Consider the following 15,699-nt stretch of genomic DNA (forward strand, 5'->3'; position numbering starts at 1 on the left):
CCCTTAAAGATCCCGATTAGGCCCCCAGCTCACTCACCTACAGGCTGTGTTCTGGGGCAGAGTCCAGCAGCTGTTTGTCCAGCAGGGTCCGTGACCTTCCTGGAATCATTCCGGCCTCCCTATCCCATCCCCCACTCCCAGGCAGAGGCACAGACAAATGTGGAAATCGTTGGGTTTTATTAATTTCATAACTGGGAAATTCCATGTACAAATCGAGTACAAAGGGTAGGAGGGAGGGATGGGAGCAAAGCAGAGGTAAGGAAGGCTTAAGGGGGAGGGCAGCCAGGCAGCCAGCCATGCTGACACCAGCTCTGGGGTTTCCCCAGCTTGTGTGCACTGAACCTGGGCTCCTAGAACCCAGGATTTATGCAGCTAGGAGTGGGGATGGGTCACAGTGTCTGAGGTGAATGTTCAGAGGTAGGAAAGATGGCAGATCCTGACAGGACAGCACAGGGGTCATAATCAGAGAGGCAAAAAGTTCAGGACACCTTCCAGGTGCTCTCTCAGCCAGGGCTGCAGGCGGAAGAGATTGATGTGGAAGTCTCTGGGTGGTGGGACACCAGGGGGAGCCTTTTTGCGGGTGTTTTTATTGGTAGTGCCAGAACAGGGGTTGTAAAGACCCCAGCTCACTACACCCACCTGGAAGAAACAGAATGGGTTGGCAGGTTGCAGAAGTCCCTGATCCCAACCTCCCTGGTTCCTTCAAAGTCCAGGCACAGGTAGCTCACGCTTGTAATTCTAACTACACAGGAGACTTGAGATCTGAGAAGGGTGGTTTGAAGCTAGCTAGGGCAGGAAAGTTCATGAGACTCTTATCTCCAATGAACCAGCAAAAAGCCAGAAGAGGAGCTGATTCAAGTGGTAGATTGCTAGCCTAGAATGAAAACGTTGATGGACAACACCCAAGCCCTGAGTTCAAGCCCAGTACACATACACGCACATGCACACATACACGTATACACACACACACACACACACACACAGCATCCTTATGTCCTCAACCAGATGGAGATTCACTCTTGTAGCTCCCTCCTTCTCACCTGAAAAAACCTGAATCTCCGCTCAAGGAAAACTGCTCCCCCAGATTCTCCTATAGGTAAAGAGTAACAAGAGGTAGTGTTACCCAGGGCAGAACACTGGTGTCCTGACATGCTGGCCTTAGGAACACAGTGGCCTTCACCCGTGGAAATCCAGCCATGAACACACACCTTTGCAGATATTGGCATCTCCCGGCATCCCACTGCACAGGAACTGATCTGTCACCACCTGTGTAACATCTGTCAAGTTCGGGAAGGTTTTTTTGTCTTGAGAGACTACCTGGATACAGCTTGTCCTCTGCAGGGGGTGGAAAGGGAGAGAAGAGTAGAATGAACAACCCAGATAACAGTTGGTTGACTGGCTAGGCCTGGGAGGAGGTGGGACTTGAGTCAGAAGGAGAAAGTAGGCCAGGAGCTGGTGGCTCACACCTGTAATCCTAGCTAGTCAGGAGGTTGAGATCTGAGGATCTTGGTTCAAAGTCAGCCTGGGCAGGAAAGTCCATGAGACTCTTATCTCCAATAAACCACCAGAAAAAAATGGAAGTGGTGCTGTAGCTCAAGTGGTAGAGCTCTCGTCTTGAGCTGAAGAGCTCAGGGACAGTGCCCAGGCTCAGAGTTCAAGCCCCACCACCAACCAAAAAAAAAAAAAGGAGAAAGTAGCCAGAGCCAGAGGATGAAGAACAATATTTTGGAGGTTGCCTCCAGGTTATTTCAGGGTTCCTCACCTGTTTCCCTGTCTTGAGGTTAATGTTCAACTTGTTCCCATTCAGGGCCACAAAATGGGCAGGAATGCTCTGCTGGTTCAGAAGTTCTTTCTCTGCCATCAAGGAGAAAGGGATGTCAGCGCAGATCCCTTTACTTAGAATCCAGTCATCTGGCTTGGGGACTGCTTCCCAGCTCCTGTTAACAAGCTTAGAACCAGTTGCTCACACGTGTAAACTAAGCTAATCTGAGGATGCTGAGATCTGAACATAGAGATCCAACCCAGACAGGAAAATCCAAGAGCTACTTATTTCCAATTCAAAAGCCAGAAGTGGAGCTGTGTGGCTCAAATAGTAGAGTGTCAAACTTGAGTGAAAAAAGCTAAGGGAGCCAGGCGCTGGTGGCTCATGCCTATAACTCTAGCTACTCAGGAGGCTGAGATCTGAGGATCTTGGTTCAAAGCCAGTCCAAATAGGAAAGTCCATGAGACTCTTATCTCCAATTAACCACCAGAAAACTAGAAGTGGCACTGTGGCTCAAGCGGTAGAATGCTAGCCTTGAGCTGAAGAGCTCAGGGACAGCACCCAGGCCCAGAGTTCAAGCCCCATGATCAACAACAACAAAAGGCTAAGGGACAGTGCCTAGCCCTTGAGTTCAAGTACTGGCACCACACACACACACACACACACACACACACACACCCTGCTCCCAGCTCTTCAGCAGCCCATCACTCACCGTGGTCTTGACAAGTGCTGCCTTGGGGCTTCCGCAAGGCCATATTGGCCTCCATAGTGCAGGGGAGGCAGATGGGCCTGAGGAGAAGAGTGGGTGTCACACAGGCTCAGCCTCGGTATCCCCTCTGTACCTGACCAGAGTACTTCAGTGTGCAGGACATTTTCCCATCCCACACTCGGACACCTGGCATGGCTAGACATCTTCACTCTCTGGGCCAGCTTCAGCAGGGCGATGTCATCACCATAGAACTCCAGGATTCCCTGCTCCTTCTTTGCATGGGCATCAAACCCCGGGGGGATTATTGCCTTCTCCACAAGGAATTCTTTGCCCCATTGGGAGTTTGGATCGCCTGCAACAATATGGTGAATTAGGCTGGATCAGCACTCGTGAAAGGGCCAGAGCCAGGTAGGAAGAGTTCTAGCCTCAGGGTCTGGAGTCTAGTACAGCCCCTTGTCTTACCCACATTGACCCTCCAAAAGGAACTGTTGGCAGCTTGGTGGAAGCAGTGAGCTGCTGTCAGGACCCACTGGTCAGAGATGAGCGTCCCCCGGCAGGTTTCCTGGTGCTTAGGCTGCAGGCAACAGGCCATAATCAAGGGCTGGCCCATGTCTGCTTTCACCTCTGGGATCCAAGCCCCACCTCCCTTCCTTTTACCTTAAAAGTGACATGCCAGGGTGTCCTCTCCTGGTCAGAGGCATTGGCTGACATATTCCCCACCCCACAGATGGTGTCTGTAAGCTTGGAGACATCTGTGGGTGTGAAGATCAGATGGAGAAGAAGGCATAGGAGGAGTACTGTGTCTCCTGAGACCCTGGCTGCTCCCTCACCACCACCCCGCTGCAGGGAGGGCGAAGCTCACTCACCTAGCATGTGCTCAAAGACCTGCTGCAAAGCCTGTGTGTCCTGCAGGATGAAGGCATGTCTCTCGCCATCCTTCTTAGACCCCAGTTCATTCAGTTCTTTCCAGTCCACATCCAGCTTTCCCACTCCAATGGCATAGATGTCTGATGGAGACAAGGGTACTCACCAGAATCCTGTGTCTGAGTGGCTGTTCCAACTTGGAAGCAGCGCCAATAAAAACCCACATGAGGTGGCTGGGAATGTGGCTTAGTGGTAGAGTGCTTGCCTAGCATGCATGAAGCCCTGGGTTCAAATCCTCAGTTACCACATAAACAGAAAAAGCTGGACCTGGGGCTTTGGCTCAAGTGGTAGAGTTCTATCCTTGAACACAGAGAGGCTCAGGACCAGCAAAAACCAAACAAACCATGAGCTGTGCCCTTTCCTCCTTCATCCCTGCTACCTGTCTGACTTCACTGCACACACTATGCCCTTCCTTTTTTTTTTTTTTTTGGCTGTCTTAGGGCTTGAACTCTGGGCCTGGGCGCTGTCCTCCAGCTCTTCAGCTCAAGGCGAGCGCACTACGACTTGAGCTACAGCACCACTTCCGGTTTTCTGGTGGTTTATTGGAGATAGGAGTCTCACAGTCTCTCCTGCCCGGGCTGGCTTTGAACCTCGATCCTCAGATCTCAGCCTCCTGAGTAGCTAGGATTACAGGCGTGAGCCACCAGCACCCGGCTTACAGCATGCCCTTCCTGAACAGCCTTTTTGAGGTTTCTCAATCCACAGGCATGCTGCCACCACAGGCCACCTCATGCCTTCGGGGCCAGCTGTGCCTCTCTCTGCCTAATTGACTCTCCCCAAGATCCACGTAGCTCACTTTCGCAGCTTTGGCTCAAATGTCACCTCAGTAAGTTCTTCTTTGACTAAAACATCAATGCCACAGACCTGGCCCTGCTCTACTTTATCTCATGTTCCATGACACCTGTCTCCTGCATGCTTTATGGTTTCCTTATTTATCTTGTGTATTGCCTATAATGGGTAGAATTATGTTGTCCAGATCCTAATCCCTAGGATTTGTGAGTATGACTTTGATTAGATCGTTGCTGATGTAATCAAGTTAAGGTGAGGACTGGGTACCAGTGGCTCATACCTGTCATCCTAGCTACTTGAAAAAGGCTGAGATCTGAAGCCAGCCTAAGCAGTAAAATTTGTAAAGCTCCATTTCCAATTAGCTGGGTGGGGGAGAAGGGGTAGCTTAAGGAGTAGACTGTCAATAGTAAGTGAAAAGCTGAGCAAGAGATGAGGTCATATTGGATTGGATTAGGGTGAGCCTAATCCACTATCTTCTATTATTAGACAATGGGAAGGAGAGATAGCAGTGTGACTCATTGGTAGAGTACCTGCTTAGCAAGTGTGAGACCTTGGGGTCAACTCTCAACTCTGTAAAAATAGAGTTGGCTTGTTTTTAATTGTGTGTGTATGTGCCTGTCCTAGGCTTGAACTCAGGGCCTGAGTGCTGTCCCTGAGCTTTTTCAGCTCAATGCTAAGTGCTCTACCACATGAGCCACAGGCCCTCTTCCAGCTTTTTTTTTGGGGGGGGTGATTAATTGAAGATAAGAGTCTCATGGACTTTCCTGCCTAAGCTGGCTTTGAACCATCCTCAGATCTCCACTGGTGCCTGGCTTGCAAAAAGTTTTCATGGTTAGCCGGGCACTGGTGGCTCAAGCTTGTAATCCTGAACTACTCAGGAGGCTGAGATCTAAGGATCATGGTTTAAAGCCAAGGCCAGGCAGGAACGTTTATGAGATTTTTATCTCCAATAAACTACTCAGAAAAAGCTGGAAGTGGTGCTGTGGCTCAAGTGGTAGAGCACTATAAGCCTTGAATCTTGAGACACAGACCAGGCCCTGAGGTCAAGTCCCAGAACTGGCAAAAAAAAAAAAAGTTTTCTTTTTTTTTTTTTTGACAGAACAGGGGCTGGAATTCAAGGCCTTGTGCGTATTAGTCTTGCGTCCTATCATTCAAGCCATACTTCCAGCCATTATTTTAAAGAAGCCTCACAGACTTTTCTGCCTGGGCTGGTTTTGAACTCTAAACCTCCAGATTTCAGCCTCCTGAGTAGCTAGGGCTACAGGGGTGAGACACCATCTCCAACTAACTCGTAAAAAGCTGAACTCTTGGAGGATGGCTAAAGGGCTAAGAGTGCCAGCTGTGAGCAAGCCACGTGAGTGCAAGGCCCTGAATTCAAGTTCCAGTACCATCAAAAGTATGGTCTGAGAAATAGGAACAAAAAACAACTCTGCTAGGCACCAGTGGCTCACGCCTGTAATCCTAGCTACTCAGGAGGCTGAGATCTGAGGATCATGGTTCAAAGTCAGCCTGGGCAGGAAAGGCCGTGAAATTCCTATCTCCAATAAACCACCAGAAAACCGGAAGTGGTACTATGGCTCAAGTGGTAGAGCGCTAGCCTTGAGTTGAAGAGCTCAGGGACAGTGCCCAGGCCCAGAGTTCAAGCCCTACAACCTACAAAAAAACAAAATAAAACAAAACAACCAAAATGCCTCTTCTGATTATACTACTTGCACATGCTGGCCTCAGAGTATGGGTGCCAGGGGAGAACTCCCCTAAAGTAGTCCACAGATCTGTGAACTACAACAATAGGAGCACCGAACAGTAGGAGTACCAAAAGGGTCATTTCTAGTGAGGTCTCTTAGAGCATTTGTTTGGTTTCTTGAATATTCGTTCATGTAGTGTGTGTGTGTGTGTGTGTGTGTGTGTGTTTATATCCTGTACCAGGGCTTGAACTCAGAGGCTCAGTCTCTTGCTTAGCTTTTTCACTTAAACCTGACACTCTACCACTTGAGCTATTCTCCATTTAGAGCATTTTGTGGTTTATTGATATGAGCCTTAAGGATTTGTCTGCCTCAAAATCAATCCTGAAATCTCAGCTTCCTGAGTAACTAGGATTACAGGCATGAGTCATTTATATATTCTGCAGTGCTGAGAGTCACAGCAAGCATGCTAGGCAAATGCTCTACCACTGAGCTAGCCCTTAGACCCTTTATTCTATTTTATACTATTTTCTTTTTGGTGATATTGGGGATTGAATTCAGGCTTTGTGCCTGCTACTTCTAGGTACATCACTTGCGCCACACCTCCATCCTCTGCTTCTACAACTGACCCTGGCTTAGATGCTAATGATGAAGGGGATAAGAACTGAGTTATATCTTCCTTGGTTTGTTTGTTTGTTTGTCTGTTTGTTGGTTGTGGGGGTTGAACTTGGCCTGGGCACTGTCCCTCAGCTCTTCAGCTCAAAGTTAGCGCTCTACCACTTGAGCCACAGCGCCACTTCAGTTTTCTGAATGGTTTATTGGCGATAAGAGTCTGACAAACTTTTCAACCTGGGCTGGCTTTGATCTGTGATCTTCAGATCTCAGCCTCTTGAGTAGCTAGGATTACAGGCATGAGCCACCGGTGCCCAGTGGCCCAGTGAGTTTTAAAGAATTATTATCTGACCCCTAAGAAATGGGGAAGCCAGGCATGTAATCCTCGATACTCAGGAGGCTGAGGTCTGAGGATCACTGTTCAAAGCCAGCCCAGGCAGGAAAGTCTGTGAGACTCTTATCTCCAATAAACCACCAGAAAACTGAAATGGTGCTGTGGCTCAAGTGGTACAGCGCTCACCTTAAGCTGAAGAGCTGAGGGACAGCGCCCAGGCCCAGAGTTCAGCCCCATGATTGACAAGAAAAGAAATGGGGCAGTGAGGATGCAAAGACCTTTGGGGACTGAAAATTAGCTTCCCTCCTTATCTGAAAGTCTCTCTCTGAAGTATAGCTTATGCCTAGCATTAATGAGATATAGATAGACAAACAGACAAATAGATAGATGGTTATATATAGAGAGAGATAGATAGATAGGTATAGATATCTTTTCCTGGTCAAAGGTCAGTGCAGTCTGAACCTGTGGAGTTGTTCTTTTTCAGAGGCCACACCTGTGGGGGCCTCATCAGCTATGTACACTACAAAAGGGGGAATAGTGGGGACAGGCCCTTACAAGGAAGCTGAGCCCTTCTTCCTGGAAGGTTTGTTGAAACATGAGAAGGTGGTGAGGACGCTGAGGTGATGATTGCCACAGAGGCTGCTGGGTACTAGTGGTTTTTCCATGCCAGATAACCTTTCTCTAAGCATCTTGAGTTATCTGCCTAGGAGGCTGGTCCTATCACTGCTTCCAGCTCACACGGGAAGAAACACCACCCAACCCACCAAGAATAAAAACAAGGTGCAGCCCATGGGAAGTTTAACTCTAGACTCTTCCTTATCACACTCAGCCAATTCCACATAGAACAATAGATGTAAAACTGTTGAAGAAAATGAGGCACCTGTGGCTTATGCCTGCAATCCTAGCTACTAAAGAGACTGAGATCTGAGGATCATGGTGGCTCAAAGCCAACCGGGGCAGGAAAGTCCATGAGACTCTTATCTCCAGCTAATCACAGAAAAAGCCAGAAGAGGTGCTGTGGCTCAAATAGTAGAGCACTAGCTTTGAGTAAACGGAGCTTCAGGACAGCACCTAAGGCCAGAGCCAGAAGGGAACAACAACAATAACAAAAATCTGCTGAAGATGTGCTGAGACCCCTGACTGAGAACACGGTGCCCCCTCCCCTGGGACAGCACAGACGGGGTAGGGAACAGAGCCTCACCCAGGTAGTCGTTCCTGTCCGGCTTGATTTTCAGTAATTCTATGATGTTGTCAATTGCTGGTTTGGGTGAACCACCTATGTTGGACTTTCCTAGAACAGAGAAGGAAAAGAATTAACCATCTGAGCTGGGTACCAGGGGTTCATACCTGTAATTCTCGCTACTCAGGGGTCTGAGATCTAAGGATCATGGTTCAAAGCTAACCTGGGCAGGAAAGTCCATGAAACTCTTATCTCCAATTAAAAGCTGGGAGTAGAGCTGTAGCTCAAGCAGTAGAACACTAATCTGGAGCAAAAAAAAAAAAGCTTGGGCAGTGCCTAAGGACTGGACACTGAGCACATATCAGGATTCCACAAAGTCCCAGAAGAACCTCAACCAAACCATTTCAAAACATACCATTTACTTTTTTTAAAAAAAAACATTCCAGCAATGAGCAAGGGGGCCCACATCCATTTTCTCATTTAATTCTCATGAAACCCCAGGAAGTGTGGATATTCAGATCTGATCTGATTTTATAGATGAGAAAACAAAGTCCTGGAGGAACAATATCATTTGGGTGAGTGGCAGTGGCCATATCCACCACAGGCAGCTGCTTCCGTTCATGGTTCATGCCCCTCACCTCCTGCTAAGGACCTGCATCTCCCAGATCTAGTGGGATGTGACCTCCCAGGGAGCAAAGGAACCAACATGCCCTAACCACAGGTGGCTTGAACAAACTAACTGTAAGCTCCCTTAAAGTAGTTCTCTGTAAATATCCTGCAGGGAAGGGGAGCAGCTTACATAACCTCACCATCATTATGGTCATCATTTCAACACCATTTCTGCTTTATGAATAAGATACTGGAGCTGGGCACGTGTGGCTCACACCTGTCATCCTAGCTACTCAGGAGACTGAGATCTGAAGATCAAGATTCAAAGCTAGCCTGAGCAGAAAAGTCCATGAGACTCTTACCTCCATTTAACCACCAAAAAGCTAGAAGTAGAGGTGTGCCTAGAGGTAAAGTGCTAGCCTTGAGTGAAGAAATTAAAGAAAGGACAATGCCTAGGCCCTGAGTTCAAGCCTCAGTACCAGCACACACACACACACACACACACACACACACACACACTCTGGAGGTGTGTGGCTTGGGTTGTACAGTACTAGCCAAGCAAGCAAACCAAACCAGTGTGGGTTCAAACCTCACTCTGATAATAACAAAAGTACATAAACACACACACACACACACACACAGAAATCTCATACAGTGATAAATACAAAAAAATTAAGAAGCCAGGAGCTGGTGGCTCATGCCTATAATCCTAGCTACTCAGGAGGCTGAGGTCTGAGAATCATGGTTCAAAGCCAACCTGGGCAGGAAAAGTCCAAGAGACTCTTATCTCCAAAAACCACCAGAAAACCAGAAGTGGCACTGTAGCTCAAGCGGTAGTGTGCTTCCCTTGAGCTGAAGAGCTGAGGGACAGTGCCCAGGCCCAGGGTTCAAGCCCCACAACCGACCCCCCCAAAAAATTAAGGACTGGGAAGGTGGCTCAGTGGTAGAGTGCTTGCCTTGCATGCATGAGGCCCTGGTTTCAATTCCTCAGCACCACATAAGCAAAAAGAAAAAAAGCCGGAAGTGGCGCTGTGGTTCAAGTGGTAGAGCACTAGCTGAAGAGCTGAAGTACAGCACCCAGGCCCAGAGTTCAGGCCCCATGACAGGACCCCCCCAAAAAAAAGTAAAGTATAACAAGAGTCAGATATGAGTTTATTTTATATTCGTTCAACTGTACTATTGTTCAACTCATTCCTTTGAAATATATTTTCTATGAAGGCTGAACAAGAGAGAGGAGAAAAGTGGCAGAGGGAGAAGCAGAATGCAGAACTTCTGACCCTGTATTAATACACCTTCCATTATTCCAGCCCCACTGTTAGAGAACACCCTACCACTACCCACCGTCAGTCAGAAGGATGATGGCATGTCGGATTTCCTGCCAGGCCACTGTTCCTATGCCCAGGCGTTGCATTTGGTTGTTCATCATGATGTAGACACTGTTTAGGGCCTCATAGATGTTGGTCCCAGTTCCATTTTCATGATCTGGAATACACCAAAAGAAAAAACTCTCAGAGATCTCCCACCTGCCACCTGGGGACCAGGAATTACTCTTCCCAACCCATGAAAAATGCAAGTTAAAAACATAGAAGACAGTACCCAGGCTCTACTACTGGCACAAAAAAAAAAAAAAGAAAGGAAGGAAGCCTAGCACCAGTAGCTCATGCTTGTAGTTCTAACTACTCAGGAGGCTGAGATCTGAACATCACAGTTCAAAGCTAGCCCAGGAGGAAAGTCAGTGAGACTCTTATCTCCAACTATCAACAAAAAGCCAGAAGTGGGACTATTGCTCAATTGGTACAGCACTAGCCCTGAACCAGACAGTTATGGGACAGTGCCCAGGCTCTGAGTTCAAACCCCAGGATGGGTACAAAAATAAATAAATAAAAGAGTGCTGTGCCAGTAGTTCATGTCTATTGAGCCACCTTCCCAGCCCTAATGATGTTTATTCTACAGTGCTGAGCCGTGACAAGCAGACCATGTGGTTTGTGCATATGCATGAATCTGAAGACCTGCACTATGTATTTGGACTCGCAGTGCTACAGTCAGTCATGAAGGAGGGAGCTGAACATGGAAGCTACTGTCTATGGTCACCAAGCTCAGCTTCCTATTATCCTCCCTGATGACAGCCATACCTTGATAGTTCAAGTTTTCCAGACTAGTGGCCACTTCAGTCATATCCTGAGATTTGTCATTCAAGACAGACATGATGATTTTGGGTCGTGAGGCAAACGTGATGATGGCAACGTTGATATTGATGTCAAAGCTGAAGATCTGGGGAAGGAGAGCAGGTGAGAGGCAGCATGAGGCTCCCAACCAAAGTGGGAGGTGGTAAAAGAACCAGAAAGGAGACAGAGAACCAATAGGGCAAGGTACTTTCTAAGAAACTGCAGCCTAGAAAAAATAGGAAAGTAACATTTGTTCAGCATCTATTCTGTGTGTGTGTATGTGTGCGCGCGCACGCGCGTGCGTGAGCATGCGCACGCACGCACGCGTACCTCTACTAGGGGCTTGAACATGGGGCCTGAACACTGTCCCCTTAGCTTTTTTTTTTTTTTTTTTTTTTGGTCCGTCGTGGGGCCTGAACTCTGGGCCTGGGCATTATCCCTCAGCTCTTCAGCTCAAGGTTAACACTCCACCACTTGAGCCACAGCACCACTTCTGGCTTTTTCTGCTTATGTGGTGCTGAGGAATCAAACCCAGGGCCTCATGCCTGCAAGATGAGCATTCTACCACTGAGCCACCTTCCCAGCCTTCCCTTAGCTTTTTTGCTCAAGACAAACAGTCTACCATTTGATCCATAGCTTTACTTCTGACTTTTGCTGGTTAATTGTAGATAAGACTATCTCATGGACTTTTCTGCCTGGGTTGGCTTCGAAGTGCAATCCTCAGATTGCAACTTCCTCAGTAGCTAAGATGACAGGTGTGAGCCACCCGTGCTTGGTATACATTTTAAATTATTTATTCAATTCTAATGAAATCATTGAATAGGAGTATCAGTATCTTTCTGCCATTATACTCCCCCATCCCCACCCTTTGAATTCTCTTGTTGCCCTTTGTGGAGACTACTTGCTTTCTCTAGATGATGAATTTCTGGTATTCCCCAGCCCCCTAGCACAGTGCCTGACACACAGCAGGTATCTGTGGGAAACGAAAACCATAATTCGATGAATTGAATTCATGATCCCAGCAAGGCATGAATAAAATCTGGGAAGGCTTCTGGGAGGAAGTGAGCCGTAGGAGGGAAGCTGAGGGAGCCAGGCAGGCTCCTGGGCATGCAGCCCCATCATCCTCACCCTGTCCACCATGAGGGAGGCACTGTCCCTGAAGATCTTAAAGTTCTCTTCCGACACACTCTGAGAGGCATCCAGAAGCAGGTAGAGGTTCAGGTGACCAGAACGCTGGATTTGGATTCTACGAGCCAATTTTTCTGGGGAGAATTCAGATGAACCCCTTCTTCCTGTGTTCTGGCTAAGGGTATCCAGACTCTGGGTCTGCCCTTCAGTCACTGAGCCCACTGCAGCCTCCCAGGGAGGCTTCTACTCTCCCCTGCTCCTCCCAGGCCTGGCCTTTCCTGCTCCAACCCTGGGCACTCACCCTTCCTCTTCTGGTTAGGATTAGTGGCTCCAAGCAGATGAGACAAGGAGGTGCCCAGGGCGGGGGCCACATCCTCTGGGAAGTCATAGGAGTAGGGCTCTGTGGGAAAAGCCACAAAACAAGACAATCAGCCAGAGCCAGGCTGCAGGGAGTGCCCGGAGTCTCCTGCAGCAGGCAGCATGGCTACTCACGGCGGCAGATGGGCTCTGTCCCACTCCAGACCCCATTGCTCTGGCACTCCCGCTCCGCAGACCCCGTCAGCACCAGATTTGAGGAGCAGCGATAGCTGACCTTGTACCCAAGGTCAAAGCGGGAACCCGTCCTCACTGCACCTACTGAAGTGCCTGGGTTGGGACAGTGGTCAGCTACAAGTGGACAACAACAAAAAGACAGAGGTGAGCAGGGTACCATGCCCCGTTCTGCCCTCCCCCCCACCCAGGCTCTTCCTCCTCTCTGGACCCTCAGAGTCACCAGAATCCTTCAGAAGATGCTGGGGCATGGATGGAGAACCTTCCATAGGATGAAAGAACTCAGAAATCAGCCATTTCTTTTTTTTGTTTTTTCTTTTGTCAGTTGTGGGGCTTGAACTTGGGTCCTGGGTGCTATTCCTGAGGCTCTTTGTGCTCAAAGCTAATGCTCTACCACTTGAGCCACAGTGCCACTTCCAGTTTTTGAGTAGTTAATTGGAGATATGAGTCTCATGGGAGCCGGGTGCCAGTGGCTCATGCCTGTAATCCTAGCTACTCTGGAGGCTGAGATATAAGGATCACGTTCAAATCCAGCCCGGGCAGGAAAGTCTGTGAGACTCTTACCTCCAATAAACCACTAGAAAACTGGAAGTGGCGCTGTGGCTTAAGCGGTAGAGTGCTTGGCTTGAGCTAAAGAGCGCAAGGACAGTGCCCAAGCCCAGAGTTCAAGCCCCACGACTGACCAAAAAAAAAAAAAGAGAGAGTCTCATGGGGACTTTTCTGCTCAGATTGGCTTCAAACTGCAATCCTCAGATTTCAGCCTCCTGAGTAGCTAGGATGACAGGTGTGAGCCACCTGCACCCAGCTGAAGTCAATCATTTCCACCAGCCCTGAAACCTCCTAGTCCTGACTTGGCTTCATCCTGTCTGCCCCAGAGCCCTGGGTAGATGGTAGCCAAGGAGTCTTACTCTGCCATAAAAATAATACTAGCAAGACTAGTGCTCTACCAGTTGAGCCACAGAGCCACTTCTGGTTTTCTGTTGGTTAATTGGAGAGAAGAGTCTCATGGACTTTCCTGCCTGGGCTGGCTTTGAACCATGATCCTCAGATCTCAGCCTCCTAAATAACTAGGATTACAGGTGTGAGCCACTAGCGCCTGACTATGAGACTCTTACCACTGAAGTGGTAGAGCACTAGCCTTGAGCAAAAAATCTAAGGGACAAGGTCTAAGTCCTGAGTTCAAGCTCCAGTACAGGGAGCTAGATAAGTATATGGAAACTTCATGTCCAATTGAAGCTCAGTACCTTAGCACCAACAACTGGTGATCCATAGACCTCAATTTACTCAAATCTGGTCCCATCTCTAACTTGGCTCCAAGGCTCCCTGGGAGCCCCAGACCCCAAGCAAGCCAGCATTCAGAGCACGCACCTCCGTTGTCACATACAGCCGTCTCTCCATCCCACATGCCGTTGGGACGACAGTGGCGCACAGGTGAGCCCCGCAGTGTGAAGCCATCCTCACATTCAAAGGTCAGGTTGCCACCCACAGGATAGGACCCCAACCGAGGGGTGTACACGCCGTTCTCAAAGGTGACAGGTGCTGGACAGCGAACAGCTAGATGGAGAGAAGTGGAAGAGTCAGGGATGGATGGCCAGCACCTAGGCTGGGTGTGCACTAGTGATAATACTGTGAGAACCCAGGAGAGTGACCAACTGGTGGTTAAAACCTTGAAAGATCTGGCCGTTGGTAGTTCACACCTCTTATCCTAGCTACTTAGGAGGCTGAGATCCGAGGATCACTATTTAAAGCCAGCCAAGGCAGGAAAGTCCATGAGACTCTTATCTCTAACAAGAAAGAGCTGGATGTAGAGCTGTGGCACACACACACATACACACACACACACACACACACACACACACACACACAGAAAATTGAAGCATGTGAGATTTCTGTTTTAGGCAACCAGATGAACAATGGCAGTTTTTTTCCTTTTCTGTGGAATTAGTGGTATTGGGATTTGAACTCAGGGCCTCACTTTTTTTTTCTTATTTTTGGTCAGTTGTGGGGCTTGAACTCTGGGCCTGGGTGCTGTCCCTGAGCTCTTCAGCTTAAGGCTAAGAAACTCTGCCACTTGAGCCACAGTGCCACTTCCGGTTTTCTGGTGGTTTATTGGAGATAAGAGTCTTATGGACTTTTCTGCTCAGGCTGGCTTTGAACCACAATCCTTAGATCTCAGCCTGCTGAGTAGCTAAGATTACAGGCCTGAGCCATGGGCACCCCACAAGCCTCATACTCTTGCTTATCTTTTTATTTTTTTGTTGGTTGTGGGACTTGAACTCAGCCTGGGCACTGTCCCTGAGCTCTTTTGTTCAAGGCTAGCACTCTATCACAGCGCCACTTCTTGTTTTCTGGTGGATAGTTGGAGAAAGAGTCTCTTAGACTTTCTTGCCTTGGCTGGCTTTGAACTGCGATGCTCAGATCTCAGCCTCCTGAGTAGCTAGGATTACTGGTGTGAGCTACCTGTGCCGGCTTCTTGCTTAGCTTTTTCATTCAAGGCTGGTGCTATACCACTTGAGTTATACCTCCACTTCCAGTTTGTGGGTTTTTTTTTGGGGGGTGGGGGTTGCTGGTTAGTTGGAGATCAGAGTCTTACTGACTTTTTTTGCCCTGGTTGGCTTTGAACTCAGCCTCCTGGGTAGTTAGGAGTACAGAGGTGATCAATGCTGCAATTGACAACTGACACTTTCAGAAGGACCTCTGCCAGAGCAGCTTGACCCTCCCTCCCCACACCACCTGGCCAGAGTAAGCTCCATCTTGAGCAACTCCTCAATTAAAGCTCTGGGCTGGCCACTGAGGAAGACATGAAAGGAAGCCCAGGAGGAGCCTCACGTTTGCACACTGCTTTCACAAGCCGGGCGGATCTCCTGATGGATCCTGGGGTCTGCCATCGTCCATTGCTCTTGCAAAGCCTGGTCGCTGGGGATGGATAACTACCCTGGGGGCAGGAATAGATGAGGAGGCTTCCAGGGGCCCAGCCATGGCTGAGAGTGAACGTGCCACCAGAGATATTCACATTCTGAGAGCAGGAGGGTGCAGCAGCGGCTACCAGACCTGTGGGTGGGGATCGCAACAGAGCTAAGATCGCACAACAAGGAAGCTGGAGAGACTGTCCCTTTCACACATAGGACTCAACCTTGGAACAATGGCTGTGCCTACCGGGCCCTCATCAGCTCCCTCCCCTGACTCCTACCTGGGCACAGGAGCAGCAGGCATAGGAAAGTCAGCAGTGGGTCCATGGTGTCCACCTCAGGGCAGG

General features: G+C 48.8%; 1 protein-coding gene across 1 annotated transcript; it reads right to left on the bottom strand.

The window, feature by feature from the left end:
* Window positions 1–160: 160 nt before the first annotated feature.
* On the bottom strand, window positions 161–15,699 carry C2 (complement component 2). Its single transcript, XM_013035003.1, has 18 exons — window positions 15,634–15,699; window positions 15,273–15,494; window positions 13,812–13,997; window positions 12,387–12,560; window positions 12,196–12,294; window positions 11,895–12,028; window positions 10,734–10,872; window positions 9,943–10,083; window positions 8,014–8,103; window positions 3,338–3,478; window positions 3,129–3,223; window positions 2,934–3,045; window positions 2,658–2,823; window positions 2,475–2,551; window positions 1,763–1,854; window positions 1,209–1,335; window positions 1,041–1,090; window positions 161–639 (listed from the first exon to the last, which is right to left on the bottom strand). Exons 1-18 carry the CDS (start codon window positions 15,677–15,679, stop codon window positions 463–465), a joined length of 2,268 nt encoding a protein of 755 aa, XP_012890457.1. The 5' UTR covers window positions 15,680–15,699; the 3' UTR covers window positions 161–462.

The sequence above is a fragment of the Dipodomys ordii genome, unplaced genomic scaffold (assembly GCF_000151885.1).
Source record: "Dipodomys ordii isolate 6190 unplaced genomic scaffold, Dord_2.0 Scaffold202, whole genome shotgun sequence".
Classification (NCBI taxonomy): Eukaryota; Metazoa; Chordata; class Mammalia; order Rodentia; family Heteromyidae; genus Dipodomys; species Dipodomys ordii.